This window comes from Alosa alosa, chromosome 13 (genome assembly GCF_017589495.1).
Source record: "Alosa alosa isolate M-15738 ecotype Scorff River chromosome 13, AALO_Geno_1.1, whole genome shotgun sequence".
In the NCBI taxonomy this organism is placed as follows: Eukaryota; Metazoa; Chordata; class Actinopteri; order Clupeiformes; family Clupeidae; genus Alosa; species Alosa alosa.
In genome coordinates, this window is record NC_063201.1 from 739,045 (window position 1) to 757,250 (window position 18,206).

An 18,206-nucleotide genomic window follows, 5' to 3' on the forward strand; every position below is an offset into this window, starting at 1 on the left:
TAAATCCCTTTCAATGCAGTATCCCTTAACATTTTTCCTTAACTAAAGAAACAATTTAAGGTATTCTGTGCAACACCCTTAAATAAACCCCTTATCACATCTGTTGTGGTGAAAACATTATGTGCTCCCGACATGTGTGATTCACATCTGTTGTCATCATTATGAGTAGTGTTGGTGGATGCATTCGGTTTTTCACCAGCTGGTCCATAGGCAGCCGTGGATGTGTGCTTAAGCCACCATTACTCCCCACTGTTGCTCTGAGCAAAGACATGCAAACTGTAAAAGCTGGCAGGCTTTATAGTCTGCAAGTCTTTGTCTTTGCATGTCTTTGAGTATTCATAAAGAAACATCAAGCTGCTGTCTGTGCTTGTGTAGCCACCGTAAACAGAATCTGTCCCTTTTGTGTCCTATCTCCAGGAAACCATTCGCACAGCGTTGGCCATGGGAGCGGACAGAGGCATCCACGTTGAGGTTACTGGCAAGGATTACGAGACCCTGGGCCCCCTGCAGGTCTCCAAGATCATGGCAGCCCTTGCCAAGAAGGAGGAGGCAAAGCTCGTCATCCTTGGAAAACAGGTGCGAACCACAAAAACGTCCACCACAGGACGTAAACACATCAAACAACAGCACTCTTGGTGCATCTCCATCATAACCAGCAATCAGTGTTCAACAGCTGTATGCATAATATGTTCAGAGTGTGCTGGAAGAAGTTATTTGTTTTTTATTCTCTTCATTTTATCTAGTTAGTTTGTTTGTTCTTGTTTATTTTTTGTTCATTCATCCCTTTGTAGGCCGGCAGTATTTGCCTTCTGCCTCAGCAGGGCGTTGACAGTGCTCGGCTGTCCTTTTAAGTTTCCCAGTCCCAGTGTCCTCAAGGGTTTGTTTTATTTTAGTTTGTGTTTCTCTCGAGTCTTCTCTTGCTCCTCTCTATCGCTCACTCTCAGCATCTGCCTGTCAGTGAAGTTCAGTCGGAGGCAAATTAAACAGGCTTAAGGGGATTAGGCTAATTTCAACCAGGGAGAAGGGCCCCCTCATTGGTCTGATTAGTATCATTAATCTCCCAAATTCACTCCACACTCGGCACCAAGGAGCTTGCACTTTAAAGCACGTCGGCCCATCAACGTGTTACTCAAAGTAAGATTTACAAGCACTCTGAGTGTGTGAGGGGAAATGACTGCAGTTAGCTGGGGTGCTTGTTCTGGCAGAGTAATTCCATGACTCCTCCCCACTTGTTTACTTGTACGGTGGCGTTTGTGTTTCTCATGTGTGTGTTTGTGTGTACATTCACAGGCCATCGATGATGACTGCAACCAGACTGGTCAGATGACAGCAGCCTTGTTGGACTGGCCCCAGGTCAGTATGTGGTCAGCTTGGCAGGCTTAGCTTATCCTTGATGATGACCTTTGCACCACTTTCTGCTGTTGGCCTAAGACTCACATCACAAGTGATATAATAGATTGTGTTGTCATTCTCGCTTGAAACTCTTTCAAATGAGAGGTGCGTGTGTGTTTTGTTTTTTTCACCCTTGCTATGCCTACTCCTACTACTACTATTTTCATGGACATTACAGTGAACACTTGTTTGTTTTCTACTGCATGGTATATTGTGTGAAAGTTTTCAGTCGTGTATCTTATCAGGGTGAGATGAGACCAGTTTGATTTAGCTAGCACTAGGAATAGAGCTTTCCAAAATCCCAGGGCAAAGTCAGCCAGTCACCTTTGTGGGGAGGGTGTGTGTGTGTGTGTGTGTGTGTGTGTGTGTGCGTGTGTGCGTGCGTGCATGTGTGTAACCCATTCTTACCACTAGAGGTCATGCTGGGCAAACTCATAGTGCATGATCAGTTTGTTTGGTAAGCTCAATGGTCCCTCCGGGATGGATGTGCTTGTCTTTCCAAATGCTTTCTAAATGCCTGAATGGAAAGGTGACTGAGTTGCTTTTGTGGTAGAGAAGGATATCTCTCTTCCACTCCATCCCGTCCTCCCTCTGTCTATCTCTCTCTCTCTCTCGCTCGCTCTCTCTCTCTGATTCGTCTTTGTTCGTAAGATGGAATCGAATCAATTCAAAATCTGAGATGAAGGCTATTCCTTGCTATTGAATCTTTTTAACTTGAGCTTTCAATATAGTCCTATTGTATAGGCTGAATTCTCCACAATAGTCTTTTCCCCTCAGTGTCTACATCTTACATGCTCGCATGACAAAACGGCTGACAATTCCGTTTTCCTTCCTTTTTCCTTGAATCAATTTGAGGACCATTAATTCCTCCCTGACATGTTATATCGGGCAGTAGAAATGACCAACCTTTTCACATGTCGCACAGATGGATGTATCTGCCTTCCTCTGAATCCGTCTCTTCTTCGTTCACAGGGCACGTTTGCTTCCGAAGTCACAATAGAGGGGGACAAGATGAAGGTGGTGAGAGAGGTTGATGGGGGGCTGGAGACCATTAAAATCAACATGCCAGCAGTGGTGACTGCAGACCTGCGTCTCAACACACCCAGATACGCCACCTTGCCCAATATCATGGTATACTGCTTTCACACCCAGATACGCCACCTTGCCCAATATCATGGTACTGTATGGTGCTTTCACACCCAGATACGCCACCTTGCCCAATATCATGGTACTGTATGGTGCTTTCACACCCAGATACGCCACCTTGCCCAATATCATGGTACTGTATGGTGCTTTCACACCCAGATACGCCACCTTGCCCAATATCATGGTATACTGCTTTCACACCCAGATACGCCACCTTGCCCAATATCATGGTACTGTATGGTGCTTTCACACTCTCTGCTGCTGTCTTTCACGTTCCCTTGTTCATCTTTCTGTACATTTGAACACTGGGTTCTGAACACTGGGTTTCTCAGTCCTCCTATTCAATTCTTCCTAGTTGAGTTGTGCATTTTGTGTTTGTTTGTTATCCTTCCAATCTTGCTGGGTTTCCACCCTTTTTTTCCATATCCATATCAGTCCTTCCCTCATTTTTAAAGTGCCAGTCTGTTAGAGTTTGCATTAAGAGAGACTAAGATGAACACAACAGCCAGCCCCCTCTCATGTTGTACCCTATTCCGCCTCCGCCCTTTCAGAAAGCCAAGAAGAAGAAGATCGCAAGTATGAAGCCTGCAGACCTCGGGGTGGACCTGACGTCGCGCATCGAGATCCTGAGGGTGGACGACCCCCCCCAGAGAGAGGCTGGGGTGAAGGTGGAGACTGTGGAGGACCTGGTCACCAAACTCAAGGAGACGGGCAGGATCTAGACGCCGCATGACCACATGTGAGCACAGAGACGTAGCATGGGGTGAGAGGCTGGAGAGCTACAGCAGTTACACATGCAGCAGCAGAAAAGAGATTAGATGCAGCAGCACAGTATCACTGCAGCAATGAATTTATTTGAATAATTCGCCAACGGTTTTGATGATTAGTTAGTTGAGTCAGCTTTAGTTGAGTTGAGTCAACTTTTTGTTAGTTATTGATAACCATTGGCATTCCTCCTGAAGATCTTGTCCTCCTACTTTTTTGTGATGGCATTATCTAACACGTCTTTGTGACGGAGTGCCGTCTCTACAGCTGAAAAGAGCTTGGCTCTTTGGCATTGCAGTCAAGCTGCAGGTTTGGTACCCTAGAGCCCCAGGTTTGAGGCAAAGTGGGCTGACTGCTCCCTTTGCAACTGTCTGATTTAGCCCAGTCATGTCAGTTACACTTTTGTTTGATGTCAAGGTCTGTTGTTTTGTTTGATGTCAAGGTCTGTAATACATTTAATTCAGTCTAATTTAAGTCAGTGTAATTAAGTCGATCTCATCTCCTTTAATTGTGCCAAAGAGGATGAACTGTATATCCAATAAAGGTTTGTTCCATAGTCACTAGCCTGTACTGCTGAAGAACTAGATTCTCTCTCTTCCGTCTTTTTCTCAACGTTCCCACAGTGCAACCAGGACAGATTCTCCTCAAGTTCATTGTGATGTCACCAACTCCTCCTGACTCCACCTCCATGGCCCCCTCTACGTGTGGCTCCGCCTCCCAGTCTTTCTGTGGCAGTAATGTAAGATATTGAGAAGGTGCTGAGAGATCCCGTCTTCTTGAAGACTGCCTTTTGTCAATAGTGTTTTATTTTTATCTATAAATAAAGCTGCTTTTCTACCAGGTAATGCACTATTGCTGTGTGTATGAGTTGATGGACTAAGAGGTGATTTTGCACTCTTTTTGAGCAGACATTCATCAGCCCTATAATTCCATTCTCCTCTGGTGCCTGACTGTAGATGTATTGTAATGAATACTTCAGTATTTTGAATGTTAGAAAAAGTTCAAACCTGTTATGATCATCTCACCCCTGAAGTTCATAGTGTAAGCTGTGTAATTTCCATATTAAGTTATGTGTTCAACGTGGACCCAGGAGGTACTGTGCATGACTAAGCACTTATATGATTAGGGCAATCTTGACTAGATTGTTTCTCTCAGCAACGAGATGCATGAAAGAGGGATTTAAGAAACACACAAAAAAAAATTACAAAAAATACCGCAAGCGCCTCGTAACTGTTCTCTGATTGTACAGAAAGCATCCAGAAGAATAAAACTCTGTTTTTCCTTATCCCTTTTACTGTCCTTCACTAGAGTCTTTGCTGGTAATAAAATCATAGTGTACAGTGCTATACAATGTCACAATGAGTAAAAAAAAAGGTCTGATTGTAAATAGATGGCTGGGCTAAGACAACATAATAGTGAAATTATTGCTCTTATGTGTCTGTACCAATGTATCTCTGTAGAGAGGAGCTGCTATTATATATATATATATATATATATATATATATATATATATATATATATATATATATATATATATATATATAATCCAGAAGTATTTAGTTACTCATTTGCAAGCGTCATTTTTGAACAAAGAATGTGAAATGGAGATTAATAACCAGTGATAGCAGGAATTTAAAGTGTTTCACAAATTAATTACGTCCTCATCAGTCCATGTTCTGTTTGTCTGGAGCGCTTGAGTCCTGTGGAGATTTTCTTTTGTGCCTGTTAATTAAGTAAATGTTCAGAAATAAAGCGCACATTTAATCACATTACTTCCCCAAGCATTGCACTCAGGAAAATGGGGACGATGGGAAGAGAGAGAGCTGCTTATGATCCTGCGAACACTACACCACTTGATATGCATTGGATCATTTTGGTAGGGGTTTTTTTTGCTTTGAGGGGGGTCCCTCACAATACGGATTGTGAAGATAAGCGTGTTGGTATAGCTCCAAAAATGAAAGATTTACAGGAAAAGAACAAAACTGCTTAGGTTTCATTTTATTTTATACAGAATTATTCAGATGTGACAGTGGCCATGAGCCAACTATCTATGGTTTAGACTTTAAATACAGGCTGCATTCCATTACAATTTCCTTGACTCATGGATATGCATAAGCTATAGCCTCTCATTCATCTTTCGTACAAAAGGTTTGGAAGGGGAGGCTAACACAACTGCAAGAATGGGGTACTTGGTGTTAAGCTGTGAATGCATGACATTTTGTGAGGTCAGAGTATGCCACTTGTGGACACGTAGACTACAGAAGGCAAGCACTATTTATTTAATGTAATTGTGTGAAATGAAATGCTGACATCGTATTAAGAAAAAAAAGGACCACGTCCATGAAACAGGCTACGTAATGCTACCCATACAACAGAAGACACACGATTTGTGAAAGATTGGAGTCTTTCACATTCAAGCTTTACTCAAAAGACTACAAGTTTCAAAAATCTTTCCCAAATATTGTCAAAGTCTTCTGGTGTAAGGATGGCTTTAGACTACTGGGAAACTAAATAAGGCGCGATCTCTCACGTGTGTATTTAAAGTGATTTCCATGCGCGCACAGGTGAGTTCCACCTGGCAATGCTGACACTGCTACCTGTGTCTAGAAAAGGAGCCGTACCATCAACAGAGGAGTGGTTGTTGTAATTGTATCCCTGGTTAGGCTACTTCTGATTTCCCAAGGACGAAGAAGGGAGACATAAACTAACTGCTGGCTGATTAGGAACATGTTCATTTTAAACAGCGTCGATTTTCACCACACGTATTTTGGACTACTTCTGATTTTCCTTATTAGAGGTCAGACTTTGTTCTTTTATTTGTCATGCTTTTATCATATATGCATATCTGTGTGTTGTCATAAATCAACATACTAGTCTGTTGGAAAAAACATGTCCTTCGTCGTTCCCTGCTGATTTTCAAGTCGCAGCATGTTTAATGGGAATTAATTAGCCCATTTTGATGGTTCTTGTGTAGTGGATTAGTGTTTCAAATGTGTTTGATATGGTGACTATTTCAGCGTTGCCATTCGATGTTAACACCTTGTCATTTTTGGATTTCACCCAATGTTCGTGGTGTAAGAAAACTTGTATACTTTCAAGGTAGACATTTTCTTCCAATGGTTTCTAGCTTTTAGTTTGGATAGGTCATACCAAGAACGTAAGAACGCGCACACACCTATTCTTTCTGAATCTGTCTTTACAGGATGCGAGTCATCAGTCAAGCCTATTGGCCCTTCATTGTTCAAAGCCCTGGTTGGCACCAATGTAAGCCTTGCCATTACCTACACCAGTCAGAACGCACCACCACAGGTGTCCTGGTGGAAAGATGGCGTCTCCATTGCTCACTGGACGGTTGGCATTGGCGAACCTCAAATTGCTTCTCGGTATAAGGATGTTCTGTCGGTGGAGGATGATGGTTCCCTGACATTCAGCAATTTGACTCTTGATTACACTGGAACCTATGAAGTCATTGTGGTGCAGGTGATGTCGGAGGAACGCAGAGCATTATTCAACCTAACAGTTTATGGTCAGTTCAAAGCATATCATTAAAGAACAGCAAATCCTCCATCACCTGATCAGATTTTCTTCATGTATATGCACTGGTGTATGTTTATGTTCATGATCTGTGTTTAACCCTTAGGTGCCTTTTGGTCAATATTTAGTGATGTTATTTCCAATCACCAAGTCACTGTTTTTGTTGATTTCACAGACATAATTGAAAAAGTCTCGTTGCACACTTGGCCAAATGATGCTGTTGAAGGCAATGGAACATTCACTTTATATTACATCACAGCAAAAGGAGAGGCAGAAGAGGTGCAGTGGTTCTTCAATGGGACAGAACTGCAGCATGGTTCTCACTACTCCGTGAGCGGGAAGAACCTCTCCATCATTCATCCACGCAGAACAGACACAGGCCTGTACAGCGTCACCCTTAAGAACCCGTTCAGCTTTGGAACCTACTCAAGGAATGTCACTGTTTTGTGTAAGTGAGCTAGACATGGGCTCCTGCTGCTATTATGCTTGTGCCTTGCCTATTATGATTGCTGTGGTATAGATGTCCCTCTGGCTTAATATTGATCCCCACATGATTTACAAGTTTGTCTTTTCTTCATTTGCTATAACTGCTTGCTTTTAATTTTACTCCACTTGAACTTCCAGTGATTTAGCCCCTTGAGCAATGGGTGTTTGTTTTCCACAGATCAATTTCTCATTTTTATTCTCATAAAAAGCAGCAACTCTTGAGCAGTTAATATGGATTTGACTCGAAATTGCATTTCATCATTTTTGCCTCAGGCCAATAACTCTAGCAGCGTTCCTGCATGTTCTCACGTGCTGTTTAGTCCCACTGTGCCCCAGCACACCTGCCCTTAGCCTTCACTCATAGTTGGGCTCCACAGGTTAAACAAAAGCCTCTTGAGTGTTTTTCGCAATGAAATCCCTGCAGGAAGGCTTTTTAATAAAGCAAGCGAGCAGCCAATCTCTCTGACCTGTGTTTCTTGCATCTCTGGTGTCCCCTCAGATGGACCAGATCAACCCATGCTGGACGTGAGCCCAACAAAGGACTTCTTTGTTCTGGGGGAGTCTCTGTGGTTCTCCTGCGGGGCGCAAGGGGAGCCTGTGCCAGCGGTCTCCTGGGCATTCATGGCACAGGCTGTCCCCAGTGCCCAGCCAGGGGCACTTCACATCGCCAATGCCCAGACCAGCCAGAGCGGCGTTTACACCTGCATGCTGATAAACACCCAAACTGGAGCACAGCTGAACAAGAGTGTCACTGTTAACATCTATAGTGAGTCTTCACCATTTAGACCAACTCACTGTTAACATCTATAGTGAGTCTTCACCATTTAGACTATATGAAGAGCAACATTTCAACAACTGTTTCACATTAGTGTTTTAGAGACCTCACTGGTGTACATTTCGGACAGCCGTGGCCTACTGGTTAGCGCTTCGGACTTGTTACCGGAGGGTTGCCGGTTCGAACCCCGACCAGTAGGCCACGGCTGAAGTGCCCTTGAGCAAGGCACCTAACCCCTCACTGCTCCCCGAGCGCCGCTGTTGTTGCAGGCAGCTCACTGCGCTGGGATTGGTGTGTGCTTCACCTCACTGTGTGTTCACTGTGTGCTGAGTGTGTTTCACTAATTCGCGGATTGGGATAAACGCAGAGACCAAATTTCCCTCAAGGGATCAAAAGAGTATATATACTTATACTTATTTGGGCATATATTGGAATAACTTATACAGCACACATGGTGTGAAAGCAGTATATTCATTTTACATTGCTCATAGTTGTAACAAGTGATTTTGCCAGCTGGCAAGCTCATCCTCAGCAGTGTTGAGGTAATGAGCTGTATCATTAATTCTGTGTGTGTGTGCGTGTGAGTGAGTGCTTTACAAAGCGATCTCTGCAGTTCCACAGCGATGTTCAATTTTCTGCCTCCTTTGCTTGCGCAGAGAGCCCTGCGGGCAGCCCTGTGTGTTCCGTTCACGCTGTGGACGAGAGCGCAGCGCTGCAGTACCACTGCCAGTGGCCAGGGGGCACCCCAGGGGCACAGCTGTCCTTCCCCACTCTCAACACTTCCAGCGCTGGGATCGGGGAGCTCAACATGACCGTGGATAACCCCCAGGGCTTAGACGGGACAGAGGTGGCATGTGTCGTCCACCACCCCGTTTACCAGGGACAGTGCAACATCACTGCACGCAAGTTTACACCCCTCTCTCTCTTCCTTATTCTTGTTTCTAAAATATGATATCGGCTGATGCCCTGAGCAAGAGGTCATGATGGTTTAAAAATACTGATGGAAAAAGAGATCAATCTCAATTCCTTTTTTTTTTTTTTTTCTCTTTTTTTGTTTATGAAGGCAAGACAGCAGGCCTCCTCCCCTCGGTCTCAGCCGCTGTGAATGAGAACGGCAAGCTGCTGGTGACCATCGGATGTGTCACTGAGGCCATACCGAATGCCACGGTGACCTGGTCAATGTCTGGGGAGGATGTGAGCTCTCTGAGTGACCATGAGGTCAGCATGGACACCACCTGGCTCCACATTGGGAATTTCAACATCATCACTGCTGGCCTTCACACTTACAAATGCACTGCTGCCAATCCTTTAGGCAGACAAAGCAGCGATATCATTCCGACAGGTATATATGTATAACCGATAGATAGATAGATAGATAGATAGATGGATACTTTATTGATCCCCAGGGGAAATTCAAGGTAACATGGTTGCAGCGTGTTAATTCCCCATCTCTTATCCAATAATATATGATTTTTCAGATATGGAATTATTTTGACAACAAATGTCAATAACACTTCATTCAAATCTATGTAGGAGTCTCAGAGATTATTTTCAAGGAATGCCAGCAGCTGACAGCAGTCCATAGCAGCATGTTGCTCTGGGTTTTATTGCTTCAAGGAATGCCAGCAGCTGACAGCATCCATAGCAGCATGTTGCTCTGGGTTTTATTGCTTCAAGGAATGCCAGCAGCTGACAGCATCCATAGCAGCATGTTGCTCTGGGTTTTATTGGTAGCAGTCCATAGCAGCATGTTGCTCTGGGTTTTATTGGTAGCAGTCCATAGCAGCATGTTGCTCTGGGTTTTATTGCTAACTCTTTCTTTTTATTCTTATTCCTTCCAGGTCCTGCCATTTCAGAAGCAAGTCTTTCCTCCAATGAGGAAGGAACAGTAATTATGCTCTTTTGGGAGGTACCATCTATGGCTATAGTTACAGGTAGAGTTACCAGCTCACAATTGGTCGGCCTGGCTGCAATTTCGGAATCCACTGTTGAGTCCATGTCACTTTGAATAACAGCGTCTGCTAAATACCAGTCACTTTACTTTTACTTTAAGTGTATCCTTAGTTTTATATTGAATTAGTTAAAATGAAGCTTTGCTTGTAGCAATATTAAGCTACGTGGGAAGTTCTGTGTGAAGGATATATCGGCATGCAAGACAGGACAAGGAGTGTTCTCTCCCTCCTTCAATATTTGAGTGATACACCATGAGTCATACTTTCCCAAGGTTTGCTGAAGTTTATAGTAAACACACGCTGAACCACTGTGAGAGTGGTGATATGTCACCATTTGAGACAGAATCCCAAACACGTGAAATAGGGGTGTAAACATTACAGCTAAGTGAAAAGACGGAAACTAACACTCATGTCCTGTCCTCACATGTATTTAGCTTCTTGTTGCTTTTTTTAAACTTTTACTTTGTCCTCTACTAGTGGAGCTTAAAGCGGTTGCTCTGACATTAGTGTTGTTTATGTAGCTATGGAGACTGGTTCTGCTGCCTTTCCAGGAATTTACTAACCTGACTCTCACCAGATGAATTTCGTTCCGCCTAGCTCCACTCATCCATCTGGGACCAATCCACTGGAGTGTTGCTTCAGAAGGCTGGGCCTAATCAAAAAATGCTTGCATATGATTGAATAAGCCACTTGTCCGTCATCTATTGACGTGCTACTTCAACCACTCACATCAAAGCCAACCTGTGACGCTGATAACAGTCTCACAGTCGCTTCTACGCTATGTCACATCTATGAAACTCCCGCCCTGCGTCCTGATTGGCTCTACCATACAATCTGGTGCTGAAATCACTCTCAATGGAAGAGGTCCCAGATGGATGTGAGTGGAGCTAGGCGGAGCTAAGCGGAACGAAATTCATCTGGCGAGAGTCAGGTTAGGAATTTACCATAATCATTTAGTAATCAACTTTGATGGCAGATATGAAGACCTCTTCTTTTGTGTACTTTCTTTTCAATTGCCTGTACAATCTACTATCTGTGCTGGCAGTGCTGACAGTAGTATTGTTATGTTCAAAATCAACTCAGATAAGTTGTAATGAGAATGTATCGGACTTTAGCATAGTAGGCCTACTCTATACAATGTCAACTTTAAAATGGAAATGCCTTAGTAACGCACATTTGTTTATGTAGTTGGAAGGGTCTATATTTTCAAAACTATCCTTGTTTTTAAAGGTCTGTATGTTGGTCTTCACTTCCCAGTAATAAATAGCATGTGTACGCCTTTCATTGCTCCACACAGACGCTCACTCTTGCTATGCCTCTGTCCAGGTTTTGATATCCAGATGAAGGGGCCTGACCTCTCTGATCCATCCACCAACATAACGGTCAGCCAAAGTGAGCGAGCCAAGGAATACCAGACCCTCCAGGTGAGGCCTGCCTCCTCAAGAAGTGCAGAAATCTCAGGACTTGACCCCAAAGCAAGATACCACTTCCGGGTCATCCCCATGGCAGGCCAGAGTGCTGGGGAGCCGTCGGAGCCGTTGAGTACTGGGCCAGGTGAGCTTTTACACACACAGTTATATCCTCACATGAAATGCATGGGGGAAAAGATGCTTCATGTGAAGATCAGAATTATTTGATGTGAGTTATTAAGACCAGGCCCTTTAGTATTCATGCCGCTAATAATTTAAATAGCAATTAAAAAACTAGACTGCATTTCCAGCGGGAACTGCGAAAGTGTGCTTGCCCTGGTCCGGTCACCAACGTGAGCAGACAGTGGCATACGCTATGCTGAACCTGGCTTGATCCAAGCATTCTAACAGTGTGTAACTTTCAGTGTTGGAGCAGTGGCAATACCTCAAAAGCTCTAGGAGAGGGCTATTCAACTATTGGCTTGCGGGGTGAATGCGGTTCGTTGGATTTTACCTGTGGCCTGCCTTCGAATTTAGCTTCTATGACTAAGATCAAATCAATAAAATAAAACAACAGCAGTGATTGGCTGCAAAAATAAATAATGTCACGCGTCTTACACCTCTCAAACTGGGCTATCAGGTAACCTAGAGAAGAATTGAAATTATGAAATATGACCAAGGCATTAAAGTGCTGCTTGTTTGTCAGGATACTTTTTCACTGATTTATTTTAAAAATATGTGCTATGAGTGTGAATGTATATTCCATCCCCTAATTCTGTTTTACTGGTTTATTTGACAAATAATCTATATGGATTTGCTCTATAAAGACCTTATGTCTGTTTGGGATTGTTTTGTGAGCCTGGGGTTGTTTTGAGAGCCTATTGATGTAGCCTATCTCAGAATAAAGGAATACTTCATATTACTCTAAACCACCGTCTGTAAATCAACTGTATACTACTGTCTACATTGCACTATATTTCTTGACCTGTCTCTGTATATTTCATCACCTTTCTATACTTTGCCTCACATTGCAACACAGCTCAGATCTTTGGTTGCTATGAAGGCCAATCGTTCTAAATGGATGGTTGCTATGGCCAAGGCCAGTTCTATCTCTGCCGTTGTCAAGCGGGCATATCGTAGAATTCTGATTAACCTTATCTTATTTGAAACATCTCTATTTTACTTAGCCTACTTCCATACAGTGCGCCCCATTAAGAAGTGGCCACTTCATCAAGGCCACTGCGGATTCACGAGGAGCATTATTAAATTAATCTGTCACCATATGCCTATGCCTACGTTTGCAAAGAAAACATTTTAATTTGATTCACATGAAACGTTACATTTAATGTACATGTTGACAATCAGTAGGCTAGTTTTGGTTGTTGGTGGTGTTATTGCATCCCTTAGTTATGCCTACAGTGGAAGCTCCTGTACACAATAGTAGACGCATTTCAAAACATCACGTTAGGAGTCCTCGCCACTTCTTTTAAGCTGTCACAGACTTAGGTGCTACTTTTAGGGCTAAAGTGCTAAATAGCAATCCTAAAGTTATAAGTGATGAAGTTACGAGTGTAAGCATCTCATATCAAATGACCATGGCATTACGCTAAACAACATAAATCCCAATTAGCAACATACATATATATGTATACAACATCCCTATAGCTAGCCACACAAGAAATTAATGATACTAAATCTCTGCTTAGCATGCTTCTCCGCTTAGCATTCTAATAACAGAAGGGGCACATTTATGTTGACTACTACAACATGACTCATTATGTCTGTAACTCTATAAAACACTTACTTTCATAAAGGAAGCACACCATCCAGCACATACACATGGAAACCGATATTTTAGGTTCTTGGCCACAAACTCAAAACGTGTCTCTCTGAAGCTCTGTTCTAGAATCTTTGCTCTGAATGCTGCGTTGCTAGGCAACATCAAATAAACTAAATGAGTCTTTTCAAGGTATTAAAAGTGTACGTGTTATTACAAATGGATGTGTGTGGTTTGCAATTAGAATAAACAAGAAATAACATTTCCAATAATTTCCCATGATCAATTACATAATATTTGCACCTTCCTTACTTGTGAAGCTCACACCGTATTTCAAGTACACTAGTGAAATGTAATACAACGTTGCCACCTAGCGTTCAGATGTAGGCTATTTAACATTAACGTGACATTGCTTGCTTATTCTTTCGTGAACTCCATGCTTTTAGGAAAACAATCTTTTTATCATAGTTCCCTCTTCAATGAGCGATTACCAGCTCGTTTTTGTAACAGAGATAGCTGTTTATTGTCCCTAGGTTTACAGAAACACCTATTCATATTAATACGTAGTCTATGGAGTGCTGCCAGAATGCCTTGCATGTCTTTACAACAAAACAACACAGTAAAACCTAAATGCCCGTAAACATATGCATTTGCATACTTGTAACATTTTTAATAATACTCTCCCATCATGATATTTAACAATAATAAAAAATTTAATTTGAATACCGTCAATGTGAAAATAACTGTACTACGCCAGCAATAAATAGCTAATGTTCTCCTTACCATTTCAGTTCGTAAGTCCATACTATCCCATGGCAGAGCAAGGATTTTCATGATTGGGCAAGGTTGCCCGAGACATTGTGGCTACCCAGAGACATTGTGCATACTTGGAAGGCATTGTGATAGATGTACCAGTACAATTGCAAATGTGGAAGGGGATAGTTACCAAACAATGGTGGGTGGTTTGCCAAATGCTGGAAACTTTTGGAATGTTTTCTTTTTTTTTTTTAGCTTATGCACGCTCACATTGGAGTCCCGAAGTTCAAATACAAAATTTGTATCGATATGTGACAGTGTTCCTGAGATATGGATCGACTTCCTGTTTCGAGCTTCGCCACGATTTCGTTTGGCTGTGACGGGCAAACGCTTTGAAAAATCAAAAATCCTTCTGGTAACTTTTGTGAGGCTTGGTCCAAGGATAATGTACGCCAAGTTTCGCGGGCGCTCACCAAATTTGTGACCTGTGAAAATTTAGTTTCGCTTTCTGTTCAATCCAATATGGCGGATCTAACGACACGCCACCCCTGACGCCATCTTCGCGAAAGCAACTTACACCGGTACTGACCGGACGTTTTAAAGTTGGAACGGTGTCTGTCTCAAAGGGCCTAGGCGCTAGAGCTGACAAAAAATTAGGGAGATGGGAAAAATAAAACTTAAGAAGAACAATAAGTGTGCTGCTTTGCAAGCACACTTAATGAAGGTGGATCGGTCCCTTTTGCCTTAAATCATCCTTCATCCAAGGCAAAAGGCTATCAGATTTGACCACCGCAAGCATCATTAAGATATTTTGCAGTTTAGATTTTGTTTATGTAAAGAAACTGACGAGCTTATTATGTCCAACCCTGTTGTGTAGTCTTAACCTGAGTCGGCTCATGTCTGTGTGTGTTCCTGTATGGCATCTGTGTTTTTAACTAATGTGTGTGTTTCTAACTTGTCTCTGTGTGTGTTCCTAACTCGTCTGTGTGTGTTGGTAACTGGTCCGTGTGTGTTCGTAACTGGTCTGTGTGTGTTCGTAACTGGTCTGTGTGTGTTGGTAACTGGTCTGTGTGTGTTTGTAACTTGTCTGTGTGTGTTTGTAACTTGTGTGTGTTCGTAACTTGTCCATGTGTGTTCGTAACTGGTCTGTGTGTGCTAGGAGGGCTGAGTGGACCGGCCATCGCTGGCATTGCTGCTGGGATCCCCTGCAGTCTGCTAGTCCTTCTGGTCGTCTGTGTCGTGTTGCCCTGTGTCCTCTACCACAAGAAGAGGAGTAGGTGTTCACCTTTGTGTCCTCTCATTTACATCGTCTTACATCTAATATAGTCCTTCTGCTCATCTGTGTCGTGTTGCCTTGTGTCCTCTACCACAAGAAGAGGAGTAGGTGTTTACCTTTGTGTGTCCTCATTTACATCGTCTTGTGTCACAATTGTTCTGTAATTGAACGTTAATGTTGAGATGAATCAGCACTTATTTGGAACTTATATTTTAACACTGACATTGCACTCGTCCTTTGCATCGCTTTCACAGACAGCGAAGCAAGATATCCTGTCTCCAGGGCTGTGGAGAAGGTAATAAATCAGCACAGACGTATTGTTGTGGAGTTCCGTTTAATCATTACTTCATGTTCGTTTACTTAACATTGATTTCTGATATTCTCTCCTAGGCTGTAACAACTCTGAGCTCACCCCACCACCTTTTAACAAGCGGTTTGAAATTGCCACCAGACTACAGACTTCACCAGGTAATGAACTCAATTCTTAGTAGGCCTACCTCCTGAACATTTGATAGTTGTTTATTCAAATCAAAACTTTAATCTCTTTCTTTATTTTTTTCTCTCTCTCTCTCTAGCCTCCTGTTGCGGGGCACTCTCGTCCTATGCCCTCAGAGCCCCTGTGAGGAGCCCCTGTATAAAACAAGCTGACTTGCCTTTCTGCTCTTATGTGTGTGTGTGTGTGTGTGTGTGTGTGTGTGTGTGTGTGTGTGTGTGTGTGTGTGTGTGTGTGTGTGTGTGTGTGTGTGTGTGTGTGTGTGTGTGTGTGTATATGTTTTTAACGATTTTGAAATGCTTTTATTTGCAATGTAAGTATTTGTTCATATTTATTGTTGACATCAGCTTTTGTATCGAATCTTGTATTTCTGTTAACTTCCTATGCCTTTTTAGGTACCATAATGGACATGCCTTCCTCTATTAGTAGGCTCTTAATTGATGCCTTCCTAATATTAGTAGGCTCTTAATTGATGCCTACCTCTATTAGTAGGCTCTTAATTGATGCCTAGCTCTATTAGTAGGCTCTTAATTGTAACTCTGTGAGATGTCTTATTGTTCATGTTTACCATCTGATTTGTCATTCAACTTAATTATTAAATGTATATAAATCGATGTAGCTGCAAAAATAAATATTTTTTTGCTTAATCAGTGAGAATGCAATGTGTCTGAAGATCACATAAAAGTTCTAATGAAAGTCTTGAATTTCCCTTTGGGGATCAATAAAGTATCTATATCTATCTATCTGATGTGTCATTGGACTAGTTAGTAGCATCAGCAGTGAGACAGGGTGTTTTTTCAGAAGCGCCTATCTCAAGAATTCCCTGCAGAGGTGAGGTGAGGATAATGCTGATGCTGCTTGCAGATGTGTATCATTTTAGGAAGCCACATTAAGCTGGCCTTTAAGGGAGCATTTGAAGGACTGTTTGTCCTGATGTCAAGTGCAAATCTGGGCTACCCATAGCTGGATGCAGAAAAGTACAGTGCCTATAAAAATAATTCCCCCCTTTTATTGCTTTAATAAAAAGAATCTTTAAAAAAAATAATTTGCCCTTTTTTTTACAATAATTTACAAAAATCCCCTCTTGTTAAAGTGAAAGCACATTTCTACAAAGTAATGTACATTATAAGAATAAATATTCACCCCCCTTAAAGTAACTGACCTAAATCAACAGCAGACCAGCCAATTGGGGCTAATAGTATCACAATGAGTGAATAGTATCACAAGGAGATCACCTCAGTGCAGTGAGTGGAATGGAGATCACCTCAGTGGAGTTAGTGGAATGGAGATCACCTCAGTGCAGTACGTATAGTAATATAGACACCTGCGTCTGGAAGGTCCAGTCACTGGTCAATCATTATTCCTGGCTATAGTTCCATCATGACGACAAAATAACACTCCAAACAACTCAAAGAAAAGGTTACTGACGAGCATAAGTGAGGGGATGGATACAAAACAAAAATCAAGTCACTGAACATCTATCTCTCTATCCATCTATCTCTCTATCTCTCTCTCATTTAAAGTGTAAACCAAGCAAATGGGTTATCATTTATTCAAGTATTTATTGTCCTGTTGCACTGTAACTTGAATATTATTGTTCATTAGTCCCTCTGGATAAAAGGGTCAGCTAAATGAATACATGTACATATAAATCATCGTTGGTGAAAATAATAAACTCCATGCATCATTCTACTACCTGTTTTTTTTCTTTCAGATTAGTGTGGCTTTATATGACTGGTTTAATGGCTATGTTGCTCATGGACTGGTACCAAACAAATGGGTTATCATTTATTCAAAAGTATTTATTGTCCTGTTGCACTGTAACTTGAATATTATTGTTCATTAGTCCCTCTGGATAAAAGGGTCAGCTAAATGAATACATGTACATATAAATCATCGTTGGTGAAAATAATAAACTCCATGCATCATTCTACTACCTGTTTTTTTTCTTTCAGATTAGGTGTGCTTTTATATGACGGGTTTAATGGCTATGTTGCTCAGGGACTGGTGCACTTGTGGGTGGTTATGTGAGGGGTCACTAGAGGAGGAGGAGGAGGATGAGGATGAACTCCAGCAAAAGAAGCAATCTCTGCCTACATTCACACCAGAGCTCTTTCTGCAAACCAAATTATTAACTCTGCTTCAGATTCCTCCCAGTTTGATGCTTTTCCTACATTAAGCACCTGCACTGTCTACTTCATGATTCTAAATCATGCTTTTCCTACATTAAGCACCTGCACAGTCTACTTCATGATTCTAAATCATGCCTTTCCTACATTAAGCACCTGCACAGTCTACTTCATGATTCTAAATCATGCCTTTCCTACATTAAGCAACTGCACAGTCTACTTCATGATTCTAAATCATGCTTTTCCAACATTAAGCACCTGCACAGTCTACTTCATGATTCTAAATCATGCCTTTCCTACATTAAGCACCTGCACA

At 42.1% G+C, this 18,206-nt stretch overlaps 2 protein-coding genes across 2 annotated transcripts; both read left to right on the plus strand.

The window, feature by feature from the left end:
* Positions 1-417: 417 nt before the first annotated feature.
* Positions 418-4,588, plus strand: etfb (electron transfer flavoprotein subunit beta; the record flags this gene model as incomplete). The annotated part of the gene is given in 5 exon segments (XM_048260106.1): positions 418-576; positions 1,291-1,353; positions 2,365-2,523; positions 3,090-3,301; positions 3,927-4,588. Coding segments are annotated over 4 exon segments (552 nt in total), but the record flags the coding sequence as incomplete, so codon positions are not given.
* Positions 4,589-5,877: 1,289 nt separating this feature from the next.
* Positions 5,878-15,891, plus strand: vsig10l (V-set and immunoglobulin domain containing 10 like). The gene is made up of 12 exons (XM_048261207.1): positions 5,878-6,100; positions 6,506-6,829; positions 7,013-7,285; positions 7,823-8,089; positions 8,755-9,000; positions 9,162-9,440; positions 9,940-10,032; positions 11,377-11,604; positions 15,152-15,265; positions 15,523-15,563; positions 15,659-15,736; positions 15,844-15,891. The coding sequence occupies exons 1-12, from the start codon at positions 6,031-6,033 to the stop codon at positions 15,889-15,891; spliced, it is 2,061 nt and encodes a 686-aa protein (XP_048117164.1). The 5' UTR covers positions 5,878-6,030.
* Positions 15,892-18,206: the final 2,315 nt, after the last annotated feature.

Bases quoted from the DNA above. Each gene is read 5' to 3' on its own strand.
- vsig10l (XM_048261207.1), top strand. From the start codon at position 6,031: ATGTTCATTTTAAACAGCGTCGATTTTCACCACACGTATTTTGGACTA. The intron at 8,090-8,754 runs GTGAGTCTTCAC...TTGCTTGCGCAG, and splicing joins TGTCACTGTTAACATCTATA to AGAGCCCTGCGGGCAGCCCT. The intron at 9,441-9,939 runs GTATATATGTAT...TATTCCTTCCAG, and splicing joins CAGCGATATCATTCCGACAG to GTCCTGCCATTTCAGAAGCA.